The following is a 19,846-nucleotide window of genomic DNA, read 5'->3' on the forward strand; positions in this document are numbered from 1 at the left end:
CCCCTTACCCCTACCTTCCAGAGCCTTGTGCATGCTAGTCAAATGCTACCACTGAGCCCCTGAAGTTCTCCCTTTCTGAAGAAAATGAATTTTGGGCCCTTTGGAAGGAGGAATGGGCCTCATCATGAGTGACTATGCCTCCCCTGGAGCTGGCAAAGAGGTCATGGGACAAATGGGGTTAAGTTCCAGCCCTGCTCTGACCCACTTTCTTCCCTGTGCCCACATCCCCTGGGGCCAGGGTGTTGGGTGGGGCAAGACTGGCACCCCCGCACCTGGGACTTCCCCTAAATGGAAACTCCCAGGACCCAGGCGTCCTGCCTGCCCTGCCAACTCCCACCAACTGCCTGAATTCGGTTCATCTTCAGTCAAATCTCTCTGTTTGCTAGCCTCTCTCTGCCAAACTACGTCTCATACCAGCACTCAGGGGCCCCAAGGATGTGAACCCACCTCTTGGGACTCCCTTTGATAGCTGACTATCCCCATCTGATGAACTCCTTTGAAGAAAATATGTGGGGCTAGGGGGAAGAAGACTGGGGGGGGAAGCTCTCCTTTATTGAGCACATACTTTGTGCCAGGGATTGAACATTATCTCATTTAATCCACAGAGAAGACAATCCAGCTATTATCCCCATTTCACAGAAGGAGCTGAGCACCAGAGAAGCTGAGTACTTGCCCAATATCACACAGCTAGGAAGTGGCAGAGCTAAGATGAGAACTCAGGTCTTGGTGGTCCTGAGTTCTCTTTCCCATAACAAACTTCCTGCCCTTTTCCTGTCACTGCCTACCCAGAGACTTGGGAAATTCAATTTAATCCAATGCAGCAAACATTTATTGAGCATCTGGTATATGACAAGCATTGATAGGTGACCAGAAATAAATAGAAAGTTGCTGTCTTTAAGGTCTGTGAGAAAGATGAGTATATGGACCAGAAGTGTTGGACTTCAGCATGATTTGAACAAAGAGGGAGGAAGTACAAAAGGAGAGGTAATATTATCTCCTTTTTCTGTACAGAGTAAATATATTGTGATCAGTATATAGAATAAACAGAAATAAAGTGAACATCTATTTAATTGCCATTCTGGTCAAGAAATGGAGATTTTCCTGCACTCTGAAGTTTCCCATTTGTTCCTTTTACAGTTCCTTCTGCCTCCTAAAAAGTAACCACTATCCTGACTTTTATAATAATTGTAAACAAAGAACTTCCTTGTTTGTTTTTGTTGCAGTTTTAGCACCCCTAAACTCAATTTTGCTTGGTCTGTTTTTTGTTTGGTTTTATTTGGAGTTTTTGTTTGTTTGTTTTTGTTCTTGTTTTGAGACAGGGTCTCACTATGTAGCCTGGAACTCTTGATCCTGCTGCTTCAGCTTCTCAAATGCTGGGATTACCACATGAGCCAACATGTCAGGCTCAATTTTATCTGTTTTTAAGGTTTATAGAAATGGAATAAGATGTATGATTCTTTTGTATCTTACTTATTTTGTTCAACTTCTTTTTTGTTTTTTGCAGTACTGGCGCTTGAACTCAGGGCCTTCACCTTGAGCCACTCCACCAGTCCTATTTTTGTGAAGGGTGTTTTGAGATAGGGTCTCACAGAACTATTTGGCCAGGCTGGCTTCGAACCGTGATCCTCTTGATCTCTGCCTTCTAAGTAGCTAGGATCACAGGCATGAGCCACGGGTGCCCGGTTTTGCTCAACTTCTAGTTTGTGAGACATATGGAAGTTGTTCCATACAGCTATGATTTAATTCTTTCAAATATCCATTGCATGAATATAGCACAGCTCATTGTTTCATTCTAGTGTTGTTATACTTCTAAGCTGTTTCAGTTTGGGCTATCGTATGCAATGTGGAGAGACTGGGATATAGCTCAGTGGTAGAGTGTGTGCCTAGCATGCACAAAGCCCTGGGTATAATCCACACCACAAACAAACAAAATGTGACTATGAACATTCTTGTACTTGTTTCCTAGGTACATACATACAAGAGTTTTTCTGGGATATAGAACTAAGAGTCAAACTATATAGGCAGATTCAATTTTATCAGATAATGCCAGACTTTTCCAAAATGGTTGTATAGACCAATTACATAGTTAGCAGAACACTCTAAGCAGGGGCAGGCATAAGATCCACCCACTTTATCTAGAATAGTCAGTGATTTCCCCTTTTTACTTGGAATAAGATCCAAGTCCCTACCTGGGCTCTCAAGGCCTTGCGTGATGGGAACTCTGCTTTACTCTCTAACCCGTGCTGTTATGAATCTCCCCTTTGCTCATGGCATTCTCTGAAATGTTCTTTCATATTTCCTTGGCTTGCTCCTCACTTCCTTAAGTCCTCCCCTGACTACTGAATCTGACACTGCAACCTGTTGCATTCCTTATCCTTCTTTCTCCTTCCCTTCCTCCCTCCCTTCCTTCCTTCCTTCCCTTTTATAAATGTGGTGCTGGGCATTAAACCCAGGGCCTTCCTTATTCTTTTCTCAGCTTTGCTTTTCTCCATAACCCAGTCATTTGGGTTCTATTTAACCCCAGGCAACTCTCCATCCTCTGCCAGGGTTTGACCTAACCATGTTTTCTCCAAAGTCCCTAAGGGCTATCATACCTTAAGATTGGACATCCAGCTGCCCCTCTGAATGATTCATCTCCAAGTCACTTTTGTATCACATCACTTTGTGAGAATAACTATTCTCATGATCTGAAATAAACTAATTTGTTTACCTGTTTGCTTTTTGTCCTCACTCCACCCCACCCCTCACTTTTATGGGCGCTCCATAAGAGAGGAAACTTAGTTGTCTGTTCACTTACCATGGCCAGTGCTTGACCCATAATAGACCTGCAAATAATAGTTGTCCAGGCTGGTTGTCAGTTTCCCAGAGACAGCCAGGCACCCCCACACCTACATCTGAGACTCATTCTCTTGGGAAACTCCCAGAACTCAGGTATCCTAACTCTCTTGCCAGCTTCCAACATCCCTGACTCAGTCTCTCAGAGTGCTTCTACTGATGTTGCTGCTTCCCTGATCCCCATTTGGGAGTTGTTTGGAGACCTGAAGCTATAGTTCTGGCCACCAGGGTTGGAAACATTCAGACAGGTGTTAGGGCCTAGAGAGGCAAGAAATGCCTTATAATTGAACAGAGGAGAAGACTTAAGAGATGATGGGACCTGGCCAGGTGGAGAAGAGAGAAAGGACATTCCAGGCATAAGGAATAGTGTGAACAAATGACTGGAGGCATGAAAGTGCATGTCCTATTTGAAGAACAAGTTTTGGTCTGGTGCAGGTGGAGGGCTGTCAGTGGAGGGTGGAGGGTGTTGCCAGGCAAGTCTGGAAGGGGAGGGCTGAGCTCCCTGCAGGATCAGCAAGGCTCAGCGTGTCTTAGGTTTAATCCTGCCTCTCCCCTACCCCCAACAGTCCACCCCTTCCCCCCCCACCAGCTCCCACAGGTGCCCTCCCCTCCACCCAGCCCTCAGCCTGCCTGCTCCTGTAGCCAAATGGACTTCTCTCTGGGCCTACACTTGGGGCCTCGAAATAAGAAGGCTACTCACCAAGAGCCCCCTACACAGTCTGGGCACGGACCACAGGCTGCCTCCCCTTGCCTGCCCTGTCCCCCCTCTGCCTGTCCCTGCCCCTGCCCTGGCTGTCCCCCTCCCACCTGCTCCTGCACTGCCTGTCCCTCCTACGCAGTTACATGCCCATCCTGTCCCAGCCTCCCAGGCCCACCCTGCACCTGCTCTTTTCCTCCTTGCCCTGTTTGTCCTCCCTTGACTTATCCCCATATCTCCTGCACTCCCTGCTCAGGTCCACTCCCGACTTTCTGTCACCCTTCACCTTGCCCTATTTACCCTTGTTCCAAAGGCCAAGCTGCCTGTCGCAGCTCCCACTTGGGCAGTGATAGCTGCGGCTGTGGCCGAGGGGCTGCTTGGGGGCCTCGGGGCTCCATGAGCTGCTGCAATTTCTGCTTTAGAGGACAGCGTGCTTCTCGGGGGTGCTGTCTAATAGTCTAGGCCCCTGAGAGGGGCCGCTGGAGAACTTCTGGAGCTGCTTCCTCAGGGCAGATGCTCCGAGTGAGTGGGGAGGTGGACAATTGGACCTCCACCAGACAGGGAGGGGCTGACTACACAGAGCCCCTTCCCCTTGATCCTGGAAGCATAGGGGGTGACTATTTTGAAGTTACTTTCTAGGCGTGGTCCTACTGGTTCCAGAACTTCTTCTTCTGTACCTTCTGGATTGGAAAGTGTTCTTCTCAGAGCTTCCATTGAAGGTGAGCACATTGAACATTTCTTCCCTCTACTCAGACTCCAGCAGAGACCCTTCTTTGCTTGTCTTCTTTACAGTTTGCATGGAAAAGATGGACTCTTCCTCTAGAGGAAGTGGGGGACCCTTTGTTCCAAGTCTACTTCTGGCCCCATGCACCTCCATCCATACCCATGATTGCTCCAAGAGTTTTTGGACCCCTGACCTCTTGAGCCAGGCAGAAGAGGCCAGCAGCCCTTGAACCAGAGAGTTGGCTATGGAGAGAGCTCCTGGCTTCAGCCTCCCCTTGGATAACTTTGACATCCTTCATGGTCTTTTGCTTTTAGGCAGGAACCTTTTGTTTGAATGTCTTGTCTTTTAAGTCTCTAAGTCTCTGAGAGCTCATTCAGCATCATGACCTCAATCTTGTACCCGTAATCCCATCTGTGAGAGCCATGCTTATCTGGCCGGGGGATGAGGGAAGCTGGGGACCCTTGACTCAGGCTCCCAGTGAGTCTACCCACACATAGCTAGTTGTAAGTCTCCTATCCCTGGGGTGAAGGGTTTTTTGAGATAGGGTCTCTTGAACTATTTGCCCTGGCTGGCTTTGAAACTCGAGCCTCCTGATCTCTGCCTCCCGAGTAGCTAGGATTACAGGCCTGAGCCACTGGTGCCCAGCTCCACCAGCCCTTCTTTGTTATTTTTTTGTTTTGTTTTGTTTTTTCTGAGATAGGGTCTTGCAAACTATTTGCCTGACTGGCTTTGAACCACAATCCTCCTGATCTCTGCCTCCTGAGTAGCTAGGATAACAGGCATGAGCCACCAGTGCCTGACCTCTTTTTCTTTCTTTTTTTTTTTTTTTTTTGGTGGTGCAGACTGGTGGTATGGTTTGAACTCAGGGAGGGCTCTGCGCTTGCTCCACAGGCACTCTATCACCTAAGCCAGGCCCCCACTGTTTTTTCTTTTCCTTCTATCTCTGTTTATTATTCCTTTTATCTTTCTACTTTACTCTCTCCATTCCTATTGCTTATCTTTATGCCACTGGGACATTTGCCTTCACCTAACTTATGTCACCACATCTTCTCCAGTCTCTCTCTTTTTTTTTTTTTTTTTTTGTGATACTGGGGATAAACCTGGGTCAGGTCGCACTGCTTGCTGAGCATGTGCTGTACCACTTGAGCCACATCCTCAGGCCCACCCCCCGCCAGCTCTATATTTCTTATTCCCTCTATTTCTCCTTCTAATATACCTTTTTTTTCTTTTCCCCTTCCCTGTCTCAGTCCTTGTCTTCATGTCTATTTTCTTCTTTGGTCTTTATTTTATTTATTTATTTATTTTTGGTGGTACTGGGGTTTAAGCCCATGGATTCCCATTTGCTAAGCAGGTGCTCAGCTGCCTGAACTATGATTTCTCTTCCTTGGTCTTTTTTTTTTTTCAGTGGCACTGGAGTTCGAACTCAGGACTTTGTGCTTGCTAGACAGGCACGCTACCATTTGAGCTACTTCACCAGCCCTCGTTTTGTGATGGGTTTTTTTTCAAGATAGGGTCTCTCAAACTATTTGCCCTGGCTGACTTCAAATCAAGATCCTTTTGATTTCTGTCTCCTGAGTAGATAGGATTGCAGGCATGAGCCACAGGCTTTCCTTGGGCTTTAAATTGACCTCATATCTCTGTGTACTCTTCTGTCCTATCCTACTTCTACTTCTAGGTGCATTTCTTCTGTTTTTTTTCCTTTTGTGGAGGGGGCACTAAGGGTTGAACTCTGGCCTTGTGCTTGGTAGGCAGGTGCTCTACCACTTGAGCCACTCCACTCAAGTAAACTGTGTTTTCTTGGTCACAATTTTCTTTTTCTTTTTAAGACAGGGTCTCACTATGTATCCCAGGATGGCCTTGGAACTCATGATTCTCCTACCTCAGCCTCCTGAGTGCTGGGGTCACAGGTGTGCATACCACACTCGGCTAATTCATGGAGAACTTTATAATGATTGATGGAAAACTTTGTAATGGAGGTATCAAGCTGTCATCATCTGAGCCCACTGATGAATCTCAACTATCACTGAAAAGTGACACAACCAGACACTGTGCCTCCTGATGTAATGCAGTCTGAAGCACTTAACATTGCCTATGAAGAATTTTTGTCAAAGAAATAACCAAAAACTAAACATGAATCTAATCAGACCTCCAGTGCTAACTTCCATTTAATGAGAAATATAAGACATGGAGGAACATGTCAAATGACACAAGGAGGAAGTATACAGATACACCAAATGTGGATATTCCAAAGAAACATCCAGTTTCCTCAGCTACTCATGACTCAGGGGAGGGAGGGTTGAAAGGGGACTTAAAGAAACCACAGTATCCTGGCACCAGTGGCTCACCCTGTAATCCTACCTACTCAGGAGGCAGATGATCAGGAGGATCAAGGTTGGAAGCCAGCCGGGGCAAATAGTTCCTATCTCAAAAAAGACCCTATCTCAAAAAAGGCATCACAAAAAAGGGCTGGTGAAGTGGCTCAGGGTGTAGTACTTGAGTTCAAGTGCTAGTACCACAAAAAAACAAACACAATAGAACAATAGGGCTAAGAGTGTGCCTCAGTTGTAGAGAACTTGCCTAGTATGTACAGCACCCTGGGTTTGATCCCCGCAAAAAAAACCCCAAAGCCAACCACTACATGGAACACGTGAACTTCTTTTGGTTCGTGATTTGGAAACCTCAACTGTAAAAAGACATTTTCAGAAGTTGGGGACATTTAATTATGGACTGGGTATTTATGATGCCACGGAGTCAGTGCTAATTTTGTTAGATGTCAGCATGGCCCTGAGATTATGTAACAAAAGGTCCTTATTTCCTAGAGATGTATGCTGAAGTGTGGAGTAAGATAGAACTATTTATTTTTGTATTATTGTTGTACTGGGGGTACATTGTAACATTTACAAAAGTTGTTGTATCATAGTTGAATTCACCCCCTCCATCATTCTCCTTAGACTGTTTAAAATATTTCAGTGGAGAAAGGAAAGAAAGTTGAAGGAACAAAGTGACAAAATCCAAATTCCTTTTTGTTTTTAGTACTGAGGTTTAAACTTAGAGCCTCATACTTGCTAGGCAGGTGCTCTACCACTTGAGCCATTCCACCAGCCCTGTTTTTGTGTCAGGTATTTTGGAGATAGGGTCTCTTGAACTGTTTGCCTGGGCTGACAAACAGCCCTCAATCCTCCTGATCTCTGCCTCCTGAGTAGCTAGAATTATAGTCATGGGCCACCAGCACCCAGCAAAATCCAAATTCTTGAATTAAGTATATGTGGGTTTATAGAACTATCTTGATGTATGCTTGAACATTTTCCTAATAAAACTTTTTAATGGAGCTCCTCTGTTAAGCATGGTGTCTAGTAACTCCTAGAGTATCTTCCCCACCTGTCCTGAAAGCTAGGACTTTTCCCATGGCTCCTCACACGCAGGTCCCAGCCCCCCCTACTTGCCACCAGAAGTTTGTCCTAGAGATGGATTGCACTTACAAGGCCACTCTTTATCTCCTTCTAGTCATCTGCAGGCAAATTCCTGCTAAAAAATTAGTATCTTTCCCAGCAACCTTAAAGAATAGGTCCTATGATGAAAAAAGATAACCCCAATAATGCAATCTCTCTCTCTTTTTTTTTTTTTTCTTGGTGGCACTGGGGTTTGAACTCAGGGCCTCATGCTCACTAGGCCGGCGCTCTACCACTTGAACGACTCCACCAGCCCTCTTTTTGTGATGGGCTTTTCAAGATAGGGTCTTGTGAACTATCTCTGAGTAGCTAGGATTACAGAAGTGAGCCACCAATACCTGGCTGTAATTTTTTGTTTTGTTTTGTGAGAGTGGGATTCAAACTCAGAGCTTCATGCTTGTAAAGCAAGCATTCTACCACTTGAGCCACATCTCTATTTCATTTTGCTCTTTTTTTTTTTTTTGCAGTACTGGGGTTTGAACTCAGGGCCTCATGCTTGCTAGGCAGGTGCTGTGCTACGTGAGCCAACCATTCTGCCAGTCCTGTTTTGTGTTTTGTTGTTTTTTTAAAACTGAGGTTTGAATTCATGGCCTACACCTTGAACCACTCCACCAGCCCTTTTTTGTGAAGGGTTTTTTCAAGATAGGGTCTCACAAACTATTTGCCTGGGCTGGCTTCAAACCTTGACCCTCCTGATCTCTGCCTCCTGACTAGCTAGGATCACAGGCATGAGCCACCAGTGCCCACCTTGTTGGGTTATTTCGAGATGTGATGTCACAAACTATTTGCCCATGCTGGCCTCAAACCACAATCCTCCCAATATCAGCCTCCCAAGTAGCTAAGATTATAGGTGTGAGCCACTGGCATCCATCTAAAATAATGTAATCTTGCTTTGGGTCTCTATCAGACACTTCTGAGCAAAGATACAATGTAATAATGGTCTCATTCTTGTGAAACAGAAGGCGAGGAATGTGAGGTCATCCTATTACATCCACTGCCTTCATCCAGGATGACCTCCACCCCCAAAGAAAAAACCACTAAGAACTCACAGACTATCATGAGTTCAAGGGACTGAAGCTCATGACTAGGATGGAGGATACCTGAGCCTGAACTCCCCATATCCCCACTAACTGAAAGATTTTTGTCCTCATTTTTTTTCTGTGGTACTAGAATTTGAACTCAAGGCCTACACCTTGAGCCATTCTACCAGCCCTTTTTTGTGATGGTTTTTTTCTGTCTAGGGCTGGCTTCACACTGATCCTCCTTATCTCTGTCTCCTGAATAGCTAGGATTTTAGGTGTAAGCCATCAGTACCCGACTAACTGAATGACTTTGGAGAAGTCATGCTTTTTGTTTTCATCTGGTCTGTTTTTTTGAGACAAGGTCTCACTATGTAGCCTAGGATGGCCTCAAACTTTTTATCTTATTGCCTCATCTTTCTGAGTGCTGAGATTACAGGTATATACCCCCATGCCCAACTATAAGTCATTATTTCTTTTTTAATTTTAGTGTTTCTAGATGAAAGGATGGCAACAATTATTGCCTTTTTTACTCTCCAGTAGTTGTCAGCTAGTGGTGAAGGCACTTTGGAAGTTGTAGAATATATGTACAAGGTATTTCTCTGTTGGGAGTACCTAACCCTCCTTACCTATATTCTCCAAGCTTTGGTATAAACAAAACCACCATTTAGGAATCAATTGTATAGGCAGGCGAACTCATTAAATCTTTAAAGAAACCATCTGAGGGCAGAAGAGGAAAAATCTAAGTCCCAGCCCCTGCCCTACCTCTTATCATTGGACTCTGGGTATGTGACCTAACCTCTCTAACTCTGGGGATAACAATAGTGCCTACCGTTTTGGTTGTTGTGACAGTTAAATGTGATACGTCACTTACAGCTGGAAGCCCTGGACTTATTTTTCCTTTCAATGCTGGGGATTTTATCCAGGGCCTCAAACATACCAGGAAACTCTCTGCCACTGAACGACATTCTTGGGCCTCCCAGATATTTTTAAAAGCTTAGATGCCAGGTGTGGTGGTATATGCTTGTAATCCCAGTACTTGAGAGGGTGCGGTGGGAAGATGATGAGTTTAAGGCCAGCCTGGGCTACATAGGGAGTCCCTGTCTCAAAACAAAACACGCTGTCAAAGTGGCTCAAGTGATAGAATGCCTGCCTAGCCAGCATGAAGCCCTGAGTCCAAACCATAGTCCTGTCCAAAATAAAAAAAAAAAATCCCAAAACAAAACAATAAAGCAGATTCGGTACATATAATTATTTGGTAATTGTTAACAGTTAACATGGGCTAGTACTTTCTACTATAATTTACATGGGTTAATTTATTCATAGAATATTTATGGATTGTTAATTACCTATCAGAGATTTTTAAATATTGAGAATACAGATGATCAAAAGAGATAAAAAACTGTAGAAGCCTGGCACTGGTGGTTCATGCCTGTAAATCCTAGCTGCTCAGGAGGCAAAGATCAGGAGGATCATGGTTTGAAGCCAGGCTGGGCAAATAGTTTTCAGTGCCTATCTCGAAAAAACCCTTCACAAAAAAGGGCTGGTAGAGTGACTCGGGTGTGTAGGCCCTGAGTTCAAGCCCCAGTACAAAAAAAAAAAACAAAAAAACCTATAGAAAGGAAATAATAAATAAACAAGTAAAACATATAGTGTGCTATATAGTGCTATGAAGAAAAAACAGCATAGAATTGGAAGGAGAGTAGGTAGGTTACAGTTGTGGAGGTGGTCATGTTGTTTTAAACAGGATGAGCAAGGAAGGCTTCTCTGATATTTGAACAGAGAACTGGAGGAGGTGAGGGAGAGAATCATGTGGGTATCTTGGAGAGGAACCTTGTAGGGAACAGTGTGCAAAGGCCCTCAAGGGTAGAAGGGAGTACTATAGAAGTAGAAAGTCCCAGAACAGAGGGGCTGATAGGGCAATAAAAACATTTTGGGGTTTATCCTTAGTGAAAAGGGAAGCCACTGGAGAGTCTCTAGGATGTAACATTGAGGCTGGAGGGAGGTTAAAAAACATGTCCAAGGTAGGAGAACTCCTAGGCTGCCAAAGATGGGAGTTCAGCAGCTGGGCTGGAGTTCTTAACCCTACGCTGCCACTGAACTTTAGCCTTCTTTACTTGGGCTTTGGTCTCCTATGACTTCATACAAAGAAACTGGGACGCTGAGAAGTTATGTGGCTTGCCTAAGGCCACACAGCTGGTAAGTGACGAGTTGGATTGGAACTTCAGAATATGGACAGCCCAAGTCCAAGTTCTTTACACCACACCGCCTCCCTCAGGTATCCGGACAAACTGACTGCTTGCGGGGAGGTCACTGAGTGGGGCGGAGGGGCGGAGGGGCGGTGGGTAGGAGGCAAGCAAACCCAGGAGTCGGCTGGGTTTAGGGCAGTGGAGCTCATCAGGAAGCGGCAGCCCCTGGCTCTGAGGGGCTGCAGACATCTTTCCCGGGCACGGCACAGAGGAATAGAGAGAAAATGGCCGTTATTTCAGGGTGTCCCCGCAGACATGTACGCATTGAAGGAGCAAGTGTCACGGAAGGGCAGCGGGGAGCCCCGCGTTCGGATCGCCCCTTCCCGGCGGTACTCTCCACGCCTGGCGTCTAGGAAGGCGGGGCGAGGCGGGGCGGGGCTTTTCCGCACCGCGCCCCCGTCACGTGACGGGCCCATCATGGCCGCGGCCAGAGGCCTGCCCGGCTCCCGGAAGCAGGCTGTGAGGGGCGGGCGCGTTGCTGGAACCCGAGCGGAGCCGGAGCCAGAGCTGGCAGGGCTGGCCGGCGGCCTGGAGCCGGACGTGTCCGGAGCGTCCCCGCATCCCGGGGCAGCAGGTAAGGCAGGGGCCGGGCGAAGCGCTAGCGGGTGTGGCGGCGCTGGGTGGGGGGTAGGGGGCGCAAGGAGGTGACCGTAACCAGGAGGAGGGGGAAACCTGAGATGCACGCGCGTGACCGTGTAGCAATTCCAGAGGCCCCACGCGGGCGGGAGGGATGCCCAGAACAGATGGCCAGACAGGGCAAAAATGGGCTCTTCAGCGAGGATGGAAGGTAACAGACGGAAGCTTGCAGAAGCTGTCGAGGAGGAGGGCAGGAGCCCCTTTAGAACTTGTGGGACCGGGATTACTAAACGGACACCTTTGCTATACCAGGCAAGGGTGGGGCGAGTGCTCAGGCCTCTCCTTCTCTTACCCTTCCCTGCCCCATAGTGTCCTAGGAGACAGCTGTGGCTGAGCCACTCCTGCCACCCACCCAACTGGTCCCTCCGGTCTGAGCTCTGGGGGAGTGGAGTTGGCAAGGGGAGTTAGGTGGAGCTGCCTCTACATAGACACCCAGCCCCTTGACTGTGTTACCTGGACCATGGATGTGACTCTGACTTCCCCTTCTCTCCCCAGGCCATCCCGGGGCGCACCATGCTGGTGACTGCCTACCTGTCTTTTGTGGGCCTCCTAGCCTCCTGCCTGGGGCTGGAGCTGTCAAGATGCCGGGCTAAGCCCCCTGGAAGAGCCTGCAACAATCCCTCCTTCCTTCAGTTTCAACTGGACTTTTATCAGGTCTACTTCCTGGCCCTGGCTGCTGACTGGCTCCAGGCCCCCTACCTCTATAAACTCTATCAGCATTACCACTTCCTGGAGGGTCAAATTGCCATCCTTTATGTTTGTGGCCTGGCCTCCACAGTCCTCTTTGGCCTAGTGGCATCCTCCCTTGTGGATTGGCTGGGCCGCAAGAAGTCTTGTGTTCTCTTCTCCCTCACTTACTCTCTATGCTGCTTAACCAAACTCTCTCAGGACTACTTTGTGCTGCTGGTGGGCCGAGCTCTTGGTGGGCTGTCCACTGCCCTCCTCTTCTCGGCCTTTGAGGCCTGGTACATCCATGAGCACATGGAGCGGCATGACTTCCCTGCTGAGTGGATCCCAGCTACCTTTGCCCGAGCTGCCTTCTGGAACCATGCGTTGGCTGTAGTGGCAGGTGTGGCAGCTGAGGCTGTGGCTAGCTGGATGGGGCTGGGGCCTGTAGCACCCTTTGTGGCTGCCATTCCTCTCCTGGCTCTGACTGGGGCCTTGGCCCTTCGCAACTGGGGAGAGAACTATGATCGGCAGCGTGCCTTCTCAAAGACCTGTGCTGGAGGTTTGCGCTGCCTCCTATCAGACCGACGAGTGCTGCTGCTAGGCACCATACAAGCCCTGTTTGAGAGTGTCATTTTCATCTTTGTCTTCCTGTGGACACCTGTATTGGACCCACATGGGGCCCCCCTGGGCATTGTCTTCTCTAGTTTCATGGCAGCTAGCCTGCTAGGTTCTTCCTTGTACCGTATTGCTACCTCCAAGAGGTACCACCTTCAGCCCATGCACCTGCTCTCCCTTGCTGTCCTCATTGTCGTCTTCTCTCTCTTCATGTTGACTTTCTCCACCAGCCCAGGCCAGGAGAGTCCAGTGGAATCCTTCATTGCCTTTCTACTTATTGAGTTAGCCTGTGGGCTCTACTTTCCCAGCATGAGCTTCCTACGGAGAAAGGTGATCCCTGAAACAGAGCAGGCTGGTGTACTCAACTGGTTCCGGGTGCCCCTGCACTTACTGGCCTGCCTAGGGCTTCTTGTCCTCCATGACAGTGATCGAAAAACAGGTACTCGGAACATGTTCAGCATTTGCTCTGCCGTCATGGTGATGGCTCTGCTGGCAGTGGTAGGACTCTTCACCGTGGTAAGGCATGATGCTGAGTTACGGGTGCCTTCACCCACCGGGGAGCCCTATGCCCCTGAGCTCTAACCCTGACGCAGGACAAGGGGTCTGGGATGGACTCTTGAATCCCACCTCTCCAGGGTTGTACAGATCTCTATGTGACTCACTTTGTGACTGTCCTGCAGCCCCTCTTGCCAGTGCTTTGTGTTGGGAAGGGCATGGGGGTGATGGACTGGAAAGGTGCCAAAAACTGACTCTGTGTTATTCCCTTTCCCTTTGCCATTTAAAAATAAACATTCTCAATGGATCTTTGATTTCCTCATTCGCATCTATACCCATCTTAGTAGTTTCTGGCAAGTGTACAGCTAGAGGGTTTGAGATAGAAGAGGAATTACCAGCAAAAAAGTTTTTCTAGTTTCTCTACGTCTGTCTCTAGCTCAAACTGAGAGCTGAGCAGTTGCCTCTCAGCAGAACTGAATGGAAAGGGCCTGAGGCTTCTAGGTCTTCCACACCTCTTTATTCCAGGACAGGTACCCTTCTCTGTTGTCAGGTAAGATCCTTGCTCCACATCCAGGGTGAGGTGACTTTTAGCACATGGGGTAAATGCCAAGTCAAAGATTATAGGTGACCACCCGTGGATTGGAGGTGTGGCTCAAGTGGTAGAGTTTTGCAAGCACAAATACATGAGTTCAAACTCCAGTCCTACAAAAAAAAGAACAAGCATCCAAGTGACCACCCCTTAGGGCAAACCAAGGCCCTTCCTGCAGGAATTAAGCTTGCATTTCAGCACATGCATGCTGTCTGCCTTCTGTCTCTGTGGTTATAAATGCACCATGTAACCAGCATCGTCTATGCCCACCAGGTTCTGTGTCCCTGCTTGGAACCTAAGTGAAGGGCTGAGAGACTGGGACATCTTATCTGTACATGACTCTTTTCCATCCACCCTGAGTAAGGATGAGAGAGTCATCAGGGCAGGAAATAGTACCAGTGGGAACACAAGTTCTGTGGGCCCCTCCCTGCCTAGCCTCTGATTGTATCTGTCTTTCCTCCCACCATAATCTGGGCTTCTCAGAGGAAGCAGAGCCAGCATTAAGAAGGGTTGGGATGGAGGGAGAGTAGCTCAAGGGTGTGTCCTGGAATGTGCTTGAGATGGGCATGGGGGACCCACCTGTTTTTGAAAATGATTGACAGCCTTTCCTTAGGTCTCAAACTACTTCCCAGACAGGAAAATTCAAGACGTTCCTAGTCCTGCAGGTCCCAACCTGTGTGGAAAGGTAGCATCTGCTGGTGTCGGAAGAACTCAGGGTAGAGAGGAAATGGGGGAAAGAATGAACAGTGGTCCTAGATCCCTACTCAAAGCAGAAAAATTACATGGCCCTCACCAGGCTTCAGAGGTTAAAGTTAAGAACAAAAAACAGGTATCTTCCCCCCCATCATCTTGAGACTAAAGATGGTCTGTTGCAACAACTCCCCTTCCTCTCTCTGCCCTGTTAAGCTGGACTTAGATATATTTTATGGTTATTTATCAACTTTCCATCTCTTCCTATCGTACTGTATCTTGAGAGCAGAAGGAAACCATTTGTCTCTCTCATACATGAGTTTGGTGCTTTGCCCATGGCTGTGCTGAGTACAAGTCTGGAGAGGAGACAGCCTAGCTCACACCTAGCTTTTCAAGAACCACCCATGTAGGAAGTCTATTAGACTAGAATCTAGAATCTAGTTAGTGAGTTGGTTTTTTTGTTTTTTGGTTTTTTTTTTTTTTTTTTTTTGATGACAGCAGTATTTACTGAAGGGGGGAGGTCTCACATTTCTAAGTGATAAGGAAATAGGAGACAGGGAAGACAGACTAGTGAGTTTCTTTAGAATGGGAGGCTTCTTTCCTGTTAGACTCAGTGTGCTAAGAGCTGGAAGGCAGTTTAGGGAATGTCCATTTTGCCTTAAAAATTTTTTCCTGGTGGTACTTGAATCTGAAGTCAGGGCTTCACACTTGCTAGACAGATGCTCTACTGCTTGAACCCTACCTTCAGCTCAACTTTTTTTTTTGGTGGGACTGGGCTTTGAACTCAGGGTTTCACACTTGCAAAGCACGCACTGTATCTCTTGAGCCATGCCTCCAATCAATTTGCTGTGGTTAATTTGGAGATGGAGTCTTGTGAACTATTTGCCTGGACGGACCTCAAGTCTCAATCCTGATCTCAACCTTCCAAGTAGCTAGGATTACAGATGTGAACCACTGGATCCCAGCAAGCCCAACATTTTTTTTTTATTGAGCACCTACTATTATGTGCTATTTTTTTTTTCTTTTTTAACCCAAGAAGAAAATCCACTTTGGGCAAGTAGCCAATGAGTGGCAAAATAGACTAAAGGGGCCCTTGCTGCCCCTTTTGTGACACATGCTGCCTGTGTTCTGCAGGCCTTCACCTTACCTGCCTTTTAGTATCTAGTCCTGTTCCTTCATCCCAGGTGCTGTTCCTGGAGACAGGTGAGAGAGTGAGCACATTTAAGCTTGGCCATCTGGTCCACTTACAGGTTAACTGTCCATATGCTTCAAATGAGGGACTGGTTCAGCAGGTGCACACCATCTACTCTGCTTATGATGCAGCTTGTGGCAGCACAGGGAAGTGGTTAAGAGTATAAATCCAGGGCTGAGGTGTAGCTCAGTGGTACTGCACTTGCCTAGCATACACAAGACCCTTGTTTTGATCCCCAGCACCTAAATAAATAAATAAAACATAAAAGCAGCATTGACCTGGTTTAATGATGCACACCTGTTTTCTCAGTACTTGGGAGGTAGAGTCAGGAGAATCAAGAGTTCGAGGACAGCTTGACCCTTTCTTGAAAAAAAATTGTTTTTTAAAACATGGGTCCAGGTCGCCTCAATGGCTTACACCTATAATTCCAGATACCTGGGAGGCAAAGATCAGGAGGATCATAGTTTGAGGGCAGCCCAGACAAAAAGTTAGTTCCCCATCTCAACCAATAACCTGGGCATTGTGGCATGTGCCTGTCATCCTAGCTACTTGGGAGGCATAAATGGGATTGTGGTCCAGGCTGGCCTGGGTAAAACGTGACTCTATTTGAAAAATAACTAAAGCAAAAAGGACTAGGGTATGGTTCAACTGGTAGAGCGCTGAGTTTAAACCCTAGTACTGCCAAAGGTGGGGGGGAAGGCACAGATCCAGACCCACTGCCTGGATCATTATCTGGTTCCACCACTCTGTACCTCAGTTTCCTATCTGCAAAATAGGGAAGACAATATACTTTCTACCCTATAGGGCTCTTGTGAGGATTATATTTATTATTATGTTTAAGTACTTAGAATGGTACTTAGCCCACAGTATTAGAACTACATAAATGTTTGCTTTTTTTTCCTCCAATGCTAGGGATTGACCCAGGGCCTCATTCATATTGTCATACAAGGCAAGTGCTCTACCTTGAACTATAACCCCAACCCCAGTGTTTGTTTCTTTTATTGTTATTATTGGTGGTGGTACTGAGAGTTGAACTCAGGACCCTGTGCTTGCTAGACTGGTCCTCTACCACTTGAGCTGTGCTCCCCAGTCCTATACTTTATTTTCAACTTTTCTAGTTCAGCTAAGCCTATCTGGATTTGGGTGTGAGAGTAAATGAATGGGTTATAAGGGGATATAGAACTTTCCAACACATCCCTGTCATCCCTGTGGTTGGGGGATTCCCAGCAGTGTTTACCCTTGGTCCTGGTCCAGATCAAGCTATCCGAGAGACCTTCTACTTTGGGTATATGTGAGCAGCTGAGTTGGGTGTCAGTGTGTTCCACTTGAACTCATTTCCTCTTCCTCAAGTGGGAAGGTCAGTTTGGGGTCAGACTTGATATATACCACAATCTTTCATTAAGAGGCTCCTGGTTTTCTGAATTTCCATCCAACTAGACACATTATTTGATCTGTAGCTTTTAAGTGGTCTGGAGGAGAGAATTCTAGTTCTCCCTGTCCCTTTACTGTTTATATTTTTGCAGTGCTGCAGATTGAATCCAGGGCCTCACTGCACATGTGAGACAAGAGTTCTTTTTTTTTTTTTTTTCTCAAAATCAATCAGCTAACTTGTGAGACAAGAGTTCTATTACTGTCCTACACCTCTAGCCCCCTTTTATTATTTTCTGCCACCACCTCCCCACAAAACTGCAGAATAGAAATACAAACCGAAAGTGTCATGCTTAGGATCAGATCTGATGTTAGCAAAAATACTTCACAAAAGAAAAAGTGGAAGAGTGCCTGCCTAGCAAGTGCAAGACCCTACGTTCAAACCCCAGTATTGCCCACCCACCCCACAAAAAACCCCCAAAACCCCAACATGTATAGATAGATATAGATAGATTTTTTTTTTTTGCAGTACTAGAGTTTGAACTCAGGGCTTTCACCTTGAGCCACTCCACCAGCCCTAGTTTTGTGAAGGGTTTTTTGAGATAGGGTCTTGAGAACTATTTGCCTGGGCTGGCTTCAAACAGTGATCCTCCTGATCTCTGCCTCCCAAGTTGCTAGAATTACAGGCGTGAACCACTGGTGCCCGGCCCCAACATATATTCATATTGACATATGAATATAGTATATATACATTAGACAATATGTGTTTCTTAATGGCACAACACATTCTGAGAAATGTATTGCTAGCTGATTTTGCCATTGTGTAAACATTGTAGTCCACTTACACAAAATGAGATGGGCTTAACATCAGTAGGTGAAATCATTTTTAGGACAACTGTCATATCTGTGGTCTTTTATTGACCAGAAAGTTTGCATGACTATATAAAATGCATCCCATTAATCCCACTCATCAGAGATTATCACTGTCAAATGTCTGGGGTCTGGCTCACCAAATTAAATTTTTTTTTAAATAAAAGTTAAGGCCTGGCGCCAGTGGCTCATGCCTGTAATCCTAGCTACTCAGGGGCAGAGATCAGGACAATTGAGGTTCAAAGCCAGCTCCCGGGGAAATAGTTCATGAGACTCTATCTCCAAATAAAAAAATCACAAAAAAAAAAAGGGCTGGTGGAATGGCACAAGGTGTAGGCCCTGAGTTCAAATCCCAGTGCTGGAAAAAAAACAGTGCTGCCAAAAAAGAAATAATAAATAAATAAAATTAAAATTGAATAATACCATTTATGTTTTTCTAGATTTATTTTTCTTTCCTTAAAACAAAATCCATGGTGGGTACTGGTGGCTCACACCTGTAATCCTAGCTATTTGGGAGGCAGAGATCAGGTATATCATGGTTGAAGGCCAGCCCAAGCACAAACAGCACTGTTTTTTTTTTGGCAGTAATTGGGTTTGAACTCAGGGCCTAATGCTTGCTAGGCAGGTGCTATACCACTTGAGCCACTCTGCCATCAAGCTCAAGCACAAGAAAGGTCTGGCAGAGTGGCCTAAATGGTAGAGTGCCTGCATAGTAGGTGTCAGGCCCTGAGTTCAAACTCCAGTACCACAAGGAAAAAAAGAAAAAGAAAAACCACAAGAAGTAATTCATGTATCTGACACATCTTTATGATGACATGCTTTTTTTTTTTTGGTTTGGCAAGCCCTCTACCACTGTGATCACCCCAGCCTTGATATGCTTTTAATAATCTTTGTTTCTTTCTTTCTTTCTTCCTTCCTTAACATCCTTTCTTCCTTCCCCTCCTTCCCTTCCTTCCTTCCTTCCTTCCTTCTGTTCTGGGGATCAAACCCAGGGCATGCTAAACACATGCCCTACCACCAAGCCACATTCTTAGCCTCAAGATATGCTTCTTATTTACTTCATTTTTTGCAGTACTAGGGTTTCAAGTCAGGGCCTCCTGCTTGGTAGTTGAGCAACACCCTCAGCCCACAAAATATGCTTTTTAATGACTGTGAAGCACTGCTAGGGCCTTCAAGGCTATTTTTCAAATTGAGGTTGGCAGAACCCCTGAGAAGTAATAAGACTTTATGTTACTACATGTTGAGCATCCCTAATCTGAAAATACAAAATTCTGAAATGCACTGAAGTTTAAAACTTTTTGAGCACCAACATAATACCCCAAGTGGAAAATGCTACAGCTGACCTCATGTGACAAGGACTCAGTCAAAACGCAGATGCATTTAAAATGATTTGTTGGAACTGGGTGTATAGCTCAGTGTTGAGAATTTGCCTAGTGTGCTCAAGGCCCTGAGTTTGATCCCCAGCACTGCAGATAAATAAATACATAAATATTTGAATCTTATTCACAATATATTTCACTACATATGTGCAAATTTTCCAAAATCTGAAAAAAATCAGAAACCTGAAACATTTCTGTTTCCAAGCATTACAGAATAAGCAGAATAAGATACTTAACCTGTATTTTCCCTTTCATAGAGAAAGAACAAATTGAGCTGGGATTAGAAACTCGCTCCTCTCCCTAGTCTTAAATTCGAAACTGTTTCCATGATCCTGTGTGGCCTCTTTATAAACTTGGTTTTCAGATGAGG

At 46.2% G+C, this 19,846-nt stretch overlaps 2 protein-coding genes across 2 annotated transcripts; both read left to right on the top strand.

Annotated features, from left to right (window-relative positions):
• Window positions 1-4,163, top strand: LOC141425763 (uncharacterized). The gene has a single exon (XM_074083481.1). It carries the CDS (start codon window positions 3,212-3,214, stop codon window positions 3,992-3,994), a length of 783 nt encoding a protein of 260 aa, XP_073939582.1. The 5' UTR covers window positions 1-3,211; the 3' UTR covers window positions 3,995-4,163.
• A 7,199-nt stretch (window positions 4,164-11,362) lies between these two features.
• On the top strand, window positions 11,363-13,695 carry Mfsd5 (major facilitator superfamily domain containing 5). Its single transcript, XM_020160215.2, has 2 exons — window positions 11,363-11,547; window positions 12,105-13,695. Exon 2 carries the CDS (start codon window positions 12,123-12,125, stop codon window positions 13,473-13,475), a length of 1,353 nt encoding a protein of 450 aa, XP_020015804.1. The 5' UTR covers window positions 11,363-11,547; window positions 12,105-12,122; the 3' UTR covers window positions 13,476-13,695.
• Window positions 13,696-19,846: the final 6,151 nt, after the last annotated feature.

Source organism: Castor canadensis, chromosome 8, assembly GCF_047511655.1.
Source record: "Castor canadensis chromosome 8, mCasCan1.hap1v2, whole genome shotgun sequence".
Taxonomy (NCBI): Eukaryota; Metazoa; Chordata; class Mammalia; order Rodentia; family Castoridae; genus Castor; species Castor canadensis.